General features: G+C 36.5%; 1 protein-coding gene across 1 annotated transcript; it reads left to right on the top strand.

The window, feature by feature from the left end:
- The first annotated feature begins 2,231 nt into the window (after window positions 1-2,231).
- On the top strand, window positions 2,232-5,186 carry LOC145217735 (protein SLC31A2-like). The gene is made up of 4 exons (XM_080085075.1): window positions 2,232-2,399; window positions 2,800-2,957; window positions 3,332-3,435; window positions 3,837-5,186. Exons 1-4 carry the CDS (start codon window positions 2,246-2,248, stop codon window positions 4,069-4,071), a joined length of 651 nt encoding a protein of 216 aa, XP_079941201.1. The 5' UTR covers window positions 2,232-2,245; the 3' UTR covers window positions 4,072-5,186.
- The last annotated feature ends 3,263 nt before the right edge of the window (window positions 5,187-8,449 follow it).

Raw genomic sequence — 8,449 nt, 5'->3', positions numbered from 1 at the left:
TATAGTTGGCAAGGTGAGTTGACCAATAGTGGTTAATTAATCCAAAGAGGTATGTTAAGCTTTGGCCTGGCGTAAGGCGTAACTGCTCGTTTTAGAGTCGGTCGCCAAGTGATATTTGCTTTTTAATTAGATTTAATTACATTAGCTCTGCAGTTTTCTTTCAGTTTGATTGTTCGTCTTTGGTTGATTAAAAACTTAAACCGCAAGAATGGTTGTTAGTACGTTTAAGTTTTAACAAGGGTTTGTTTCTATTACCAGCACACAAAAAACAATAGCGAACGATGAAGATACTTTACTTCTGAAGTTAGAGTCCAGTGTTGTATATCTTATTCTGCCTTGAGCATTTGTTATGGTTTCGAACTGATTTCATCATCGTTTTCATGACAGATAAATCTAAAACGAAAAATCCCATGAAACTTTGTGGTCGCTTACATTGAGTTTGTGAAAGTCGCTGATTCCAAAACTTTCGGAAAACACGTCGGCTTAAGCAGTGTATGGAAAAAACTAAATATTACAGTCTGGGTAGTTTTTCATCAACTGGGCGATTTTCGAAAAAGCAAGTGAGTGAGATAACGCAATAGCCCAGAAATTCCTTTGAATAAAACGACTGGATTGAAATCATGCAGATAGTGCGCGCTCTTACTATACGTGATAATTGACAGGTTGCCAAGATGGTTTAAGGCTAGATTTATTCGCTCCGATTCATGTGTACACTGCGTTCATTCAGGGTTTGCGCGGAGACAGTGAATGAGGACGGGTTGGGTCGAGCTGCTTTATTTGCAGCCAACTCAAAATACATAACGATCCATCAAAAAGAAAAATAGTGGGAAAATATTGCCCAGTAAAAAGTTTAAGGGTTCGCAAACAGTTTCAAACAAGGCTTCCATTGTATTTAAATTGGTCTTTAAGCGCATGCGATAAATGAAACCTCGCGTAACTTGGTCATAGGCCGCTCAAATATTTTTCCTCTTTTTAAGGGCTAAATGGTTTACATTACCTACACGTGTGTTTAATCAAACTTGGCTGAACAGTTTACGGTTTTAAACTATTTGTTCAAATGTATTTCACATTAGATTCGCAACGTAAGAGATATAGAATAATTACCAAGTTTGTAAAAAACAAAATCGCAAAAATGATCGGTACAATAGGTATAGCGTTTGGGCATGGAGAAAAGGTAATTGAATGAACTTGTTCGTACGATGAAAACGGTTCAACGACAATCCATATGTATATGTTAGAGCTTGTTGGAACTCTAAGTAAAATGTCTCCAATCCGAATATTTGCCCTCTATTGCTATTTATAACTTTAACCTCCGCATAGCATGTTTTCTATTGTGTATTCATCACCAAGCAAGTGTTGACAAGAAATTAATCAATTACCCCTTTGCTTAATTTCCACCCAAAGGCAATTAGCCCAACACAAAAAGCTTTTTTCCCGGGGTGTGAAAGCGCCTGAAAGTTGAATGAATAAGGCGTCTATTTTTAAGCCGGCTATCTGGGAAGCATTGTGAAAAAAGCGCCGAGCGTAAGAAGTAAGTTTGTAAGCTCGCAAGTTCATTACGTCTGAGACGTGATTTTACAAGCTGTCCCGCGTCAACTGTGTAGTAATATTATCGTGTCTCCGCAAACAGTCAGTCAGACTAAGCATACTTGACCAATTAGCTTTTTAAATCTTTGCAATCGTAAAAAAGGAGCCAGTTCTTCTGAATCAACGTGTTTTATACATTGTTGGTTTTAAATTTTTACGTTGCTGTCGGACTAAAAGTGTAACTAGAAGAAAGGTTAATAAATGTAGGATTTTCGCGTTATGTTAATGGATAATGCGGAAATTTGATTTGACAGCAAGCGATATTATACCGTGTTTAATTAGTCCGTTGGCGAAATATTCAAGTCGTGGATCCGTAACGTGGAAATAAAGCAGAATGTTAATACTGTAAACTGTTCAAAAAACTGTTTATATATTGGAGGTCAGAGTTTTCTCGTGATATAAACTGTAAATAGACTACTGGGATTCAAACGCTTTTGATTTCATGACCACGCATTAGCGGGTTAGACATATGCCTTGTCCACTCTGCTTTTTGTTAGTAAAAAGGTAATTACTAGTTTTATGTAAACTAAACTTATACGTACAATCTACAGATCTTGGAAACAAGTTTAAAAAAGAATAAAGAGGTAAAATTATGCAACATATGTCCGGGCATCACCATATGGGGGCAATGGAGCCGGCAACAACCCCAGATATAAGTATGTCAGCTGGGTCCATGGACAGTATGGATTCTAATTCCACCATGGAAAACGGTATGACGTCATCAATGATGACGATGGTGATGACCATGACGTTTAACAACAAACTGCCGTTTCATCTGCTCTTTGAAGCGACTGAAATAAAATCTCGCTCAGGTAGTTTTTTCTTTTTATTTGTGTTGTCTGTAGTTTAGTAACAATGGAAATTTATAACAGTAAACCTCGGTTGAACCGGATTCGAATAATCCAGATCTTCGCCTAATCCGTACATTTTTTTGGATCGAAACGAGACAGAATTATACGAGGTTTACTGTACTTCTACTTCTAAATAAACATTAAAGCATTTATCATTTTGCATGTAGGACCTTTAGGATTCTGAATTTTTTTGGTTTGTAAGGATAGTGTCTAATTCAAACCTCTTGCCGTTTACGTATTTAAATAAATCGCCATGAAACAAAAGTACTATTGTACGGTCTTGGTGTTAAGTAATCAATTGTTTTAATGTGCGGTGTTACGGTACCATTGTCGGTTCTTTGCTAAACATAGCACTTTTTAGATCTGTTCATGGGATGTCTTTTGGTGTTTTTTCTCGGCATTGCCTATGAATACGTGAAGTTTATGCGTCTTCGTATTCTTGATTCGTCTTGTTGTGCCTTCAGTTGCTGCAAATGCTCGATCAAAAAACCAAACACTGGAGAAAAGTGTGTTACCAAGGTAAAATGTTCGACACTATACTACTAAACCTATTGACACATAAGTTTAATGGTGAAAATAACGGCCCAAATAGACCTTAAAAAGCGACATGCTTTATTGCTCAAACGTTTCGGCAGATGCTTATGCCATCATCAGTAATATGAAGGCCGCATCAGTGGCATGTTAAACAATTTATTATATAGGTTTGATTGTGTGATTAATGCCAATTATAAAGTGCTATGCTTTACAATCAAATGCTAAGTTAAATGACTTAGGCTACTGTAAATCGCATATCGTCGTTTTTTTTTAAGTTGTTCTTTTTAATCGCACTTATAACACAAAAACGATTTTATAAGCGTTGGATTGGCAACCAAACTCAATTTTTTTTTGTACAGTTGAAAAGCCAAACCCCAAAATGCTGCAGCTCTGGTGACGTCAGCGAAACCTACGTCACGAGTGTCGATTTAAGCGACGATGACGAAATCGAAAGCATTGCCAAGTGAGACAATTAAACTTCTGTTGCTAATTTTGCCACAAAAGTCACACATATTTTCATGCTGAATAAATTGATGTAAAACATATATTTATTGTGCCTTTGACCAGCCTGTGGCGATAATGTTATTCATAGTAAAAGTGGTCATTAAAACGAGTACACATTATACAGTGGAGGGATTCAATTTTTTTGTCAGCCGGTTCTATCACAAACGTCATATATTTTCAGCCGGTTCTGTTGCAAAATCGTTCATTGACAGTAACCAGTAATGCTAACCGGTTCGCTGATCTCATAAAATATCGTGAGACGGTTCTATAGAACTGGTGCGAACCGGATGAATCCCACCACTGACATTATATATAAAAAAAATTCTACTTTATTTTCATAACAATCACCCTTCAATTTAGTGAAAACACGCGTCGTGGTCTTCCATTTCATTTCATCGACACAGCTCTTCACGGAGTGCAACTTATCTTCTCCTACGTTATAATGCTTGCTGTGATGACCTACAACGTTTGGATCGTTTTCAGTATTGTAATTGGCTGCATCTTTGGGTACTTCGTCTGTAATTGGCCGAAAGGAAAACGCCAAAAGAATTCCAAACGAATGAAAATGCTGGTACAAAACACTGATTGTCACTAATCACGTTTTGACATTGTTTCTTTTTCACTTTTTACACGCTTGTTTTTGTGTCTGAGTGTTTCTTAACCTTTGTTCATGATTATGTAAGTAAGAGCCACGGTTGTAAAAGCACATAAAACTATAATGTTACAATTTAATAGGGATATGACCTTACAACACATAGTTAAGATGCTTGCAAGTACGATCAAATGCAAAGTCGTATATTATAACATACGCAACATTAGCATAGGCACCAAAAGAAATGTAAGCAAAAACAAACACAGAATGCAGTGGAATTAACCTCTCACTGTACATAGTGTAGAAATATTCGATATGTATACTTTGTCAATAATATTTTTTTTGTTTTTGTTATTTATATATGTCAGATGGTGTTTAATTCTACACAAACGAATAATATTCGCGTTATTCTTGTTTTCGCATGTAAACTCCCATCATGCGTACATTTTACAGTAAAATCAGATATTTATTTAAGCTTATTCTGTTTTCTGACAATTGATTAAAATCGCTTGTATTGTAGTTAACACCAAAAATGTTAAATGCTGTTCCCGTCCAGCTAGTGCACGGAATAAGGTTTTGACTTCCTGTACTTAGCATATGAGTCACGAAAATAGAGTCGTCATTGAATATTGTACACCTTTTGCCCGGTACGTCATAAACTTTTAGCCGCAAGCGGTTCTCCGAAATAAAATTGTGCTAGCAAAAGATTTGTTTTTGAGCTAAAAATAGATTTTTTACTCAGAAAATTCCGTGTTGCATGGCTATTGACTTCCGATGTTACACATACCTCCAGGCGCGTGTTATTGCAAAACACATTTTTTACGGTTTTTATTTTTCAACAAAACTTATACGAGACAAAAGTCCTACTACTTTTTTGTGTCTAGTAATGTTTATGGACGGGAACTATTAAGGTTGCGATTGGGCTTTGGTATTTACAATACGTCTAGGACTAATTTGACCTTTTTAATTCCTGAAACGTTACTATGTCAATATTTACCCTATGTCGTGCAGTAAGCGCTGTGTCTTGTGTGGTAGTTTCGCTTCGCTTTGATTCAACCCAGATTTTTAAGTTTTGTTTGATATCGCCGACTTAAACAAGTTACAACAAAAATATTGTCATCTTTAATGGTCAATTATAACGGCAATTTACAAACCAACGCAAATATTTCGCAAAAAAACCCTATAACCAAACGAATATTGAGTTTAATTGTATCAACTGACATCATGAAAATTAGGCAATAGCCACTTTTGCACCTGCACACTTAAATATATTGTATTTCCGATTCAACCAAACCCATCATCACCTAAACCCAGCAATTACGCTAAACCACTCATTTAGTTCCCAAGATCACTTGCGTACGGCAGAAATTTACTCATCTACGTCGTACAAGACCAACTTAGCCGTGACATCCTGTCCAACCTTGTCTAATGAACATATTGACGATTAGAAATAACATTTCCAAGTATATTGCGTCAAAGGAGATGGTTTCCGATTCGTAATCACGTTTTAGGCTTTGTTATACATAGTGACGCCTTTCTCACCTGAAGCTATTTTTGCGTAGCCTACTTGAAAATGTAACATTTTAATCACAAACACACGAAGCTGTATTAAGACAATGTTTTTTGCTCTTGAGAATATTTATTTTTTACTTTCCTATACCTTAACCTAAACCAGTGGTTCTCAAACTTTTTTAACCGCGACCCAAATCTGAGTTTTATGAACATCTCACGACCCAAGTCTCAAACATCAAAAAATGTATTTTTTTCCGATATGCATGAAATAGAAAAAGACACAGACAACCAGTAGTACACAGTACAATGAAACAATGATTTATTACAAACAAATGATAATTTATTTAAAGTGATTGATGAAACCGAACTTTTGTCATCATAAATGCACGGCTCTATTTTTTATTCGGGAGACCACTTGATACTTTACATTCAGTTAAAGGTCTGTGATTCGACTTTTAACTGTGCTGTTTGATAACGAGACGGACTGCAATTACGAGGCCACGTCGTCGCCGCATAGGAGTCTGTCCATGTCAATGGCTGCAGGCTTAACGAGCTCGATACGTTCCACAACACCGCATAACATAGCACACATTGTGGCACCATGATAATTGATAGAAGTGAATCCCAAATGTAAAAATTTTCGTTTGCCTTTTCTTAACGCTGTAATAGTTCGTTTGGGCACAATTGTATCATCATAGCGCGACCCATTTTTTTACCCTGCGCGACCCATGTTTGGGTCGCGACCCATACTTTGAGAACCACTGACCTAAACCATGATATAACTGAGATTAAATTTGCAATTTATAAAATAAAGGCTTTTTTTCAGTTAATATCCGTAATTTTGTGTAAGACAATACCTTTTATACACAGAGTGTGGATATTTAATCTTTTTAAATGCATGTCAAGGCATGTCAGAGTTACAAGCGGGCCCGAAAATCGAACCCAAAAGTATAAGCCCGAAACCCTGCCCGGACCAGAATCGTTTTAAAAATTGATGGTAATTACTATGTGGCATTGCATAAGCTGTCAGCCAAAATATGTTGTAACGTAAGTAATAATCTACACACATCGATGTTTCATTTGCATACAACTTAAACTTTTCTATACAACACACTTTAGCTTTATCTAAACCGATGTTGGCTTATCTAAACACATATTTGTTGTCGAATACACATGTTAGAATAGTCATTGTAAACAACTTTGACTTGTAGTTCAAACCAGGCTTGTTTCAAAAACAACCCCCGTTGGGATCTTAGTCAACAAATGAAACACATTAAACTTTAAACTGCTTTGCAAAGATCCGAACAATCCACGCATGTTGTAAATTGTTTTAAAAGAGAAAAATAGTGGTGAGAGCGGTGCTTTAAACATTCACGCCGTCCCAAGTATATGGCTTTCGCATTAAAATGACCCCCAATAAATGCCGCTTTTACTATGCGCTATTAACTCACTCGACACTCGAAAATCGTGTTCACAGCAACAGTTCAAGGAAATTCAAATAGTAAAGCCGTTGTTTTCCTAATGTAGCCTACATGGAAAAATATAAGTGGTAACTAGGAACGAATGCTAAAACATGTTTTAGCATTCATAAGCAAGCATAAAACTTTAAGCTACATAAACCAAACTTTAAATGTGCATAAACATTAAACGATTTTGTATGTTTGTTTTTGCTTTTACGAAATATTCTTTAAAAGGCTCATAAGCCTAAATACTTTTCCTTTGAGGAGCCGAATTCCAAAGCCTTTATAGACCGCAGGGACCCCTGCCAGCAATCACTTGTGTTTTTCTTCTGCACAGGAATGTTTTATAAAGCGCATCGCAACAGGCCACATAGTTCCAAGTCGTTTGCACCTGTTATCGTTTTGGCATTCCCCTAATACACAAAGAGGCCAACTTAGGAAATCAGTAGGAGCGCTGCGCCACAAAGGTTTAATACACGTCCTGGTGCGCACCACGTTGTACCGTGACACCGTGACAAATATTAACCAATTTCAAGCATTGGAAAATCATCCTTTTCTCCTTTCCAACTCACCAGCGTCAAAGTAAACTCCAGTTAATGTTGTTTGCCACGTTTAACTTAAGTATGAATCACAGCCCCGTCTTTTAGGTTTGTATTTTCATCGTTTTTAATTGGTGTAGAGTAAATTATATTTTTGACCAGTTTTTGAATATGCTGCCTAAGGAAACTATACGGTTTGGGGTGAAATTAACCTTATGCAATTGTATCGCATACAGCAAAGATAGACATCACATTATTTTTGGCTTTGCTATCTATTTTATTACACAACTCTTCAATTTACAGATCGCAAACGTACTGTTCGTAAAATAAATGTGAAATGGCGGCTAAAAGGTTCCCCGTGAAACGGTGCTGAAGTGTTTTGAACACCCACACACAAAAAGCATAAATTAGACTTTTAGCCAATAAATCGATAGCGACAGTTAGCGGCAAAAAACATACAGGTACATTTAAAATGAAACGACTCGCATAAACATAATATGTGTATACAATTAATGTGCAGACAGCAATAAAAATTGACGTTTTACGCAACAAAATACGCGAACTTAAATGAAATGAAACACTCAAGGTGACACAAACGCGACAAAACAGTTGAACTAACACATGAGGCATATAACACACACAAGACTGATATCAAAAAAGATAATACTGTTTTTGTCTATCATCTATTACAATCTGTTGGCGCAAATGAAAGAGTAGCAAACTGTTTAGTGGTCTAAGAATTCGAGGTGGGATTCGAACCCATAACTTTGCGGTTGCGCAGCCCCGCTATCTTCTGATTTCGATATCTAAGAAACGCTGTTTGCAATATCTACTCCTATCGTAGACATTTTTGCTGGTGTTTTTTTTTAC

Source organism: Phallusia mammillata, chromosome 3 (assembly GCF_965637545.1).
Source record: "Phallusia mammillata chromosome 3, kaPhaMamm4.hap1.1, whole genome shotgun sequence".
Taxonomy (NCBI): Eukaryota; Metazoa; Chordata; class Ascidiacea; order Phlebobranchia; family Ascidiidae; genus Phallusia; species Phallusia mammillata.
This window is presented reverse-complemented; position numbering and strand designations above follow the sequence as displayed.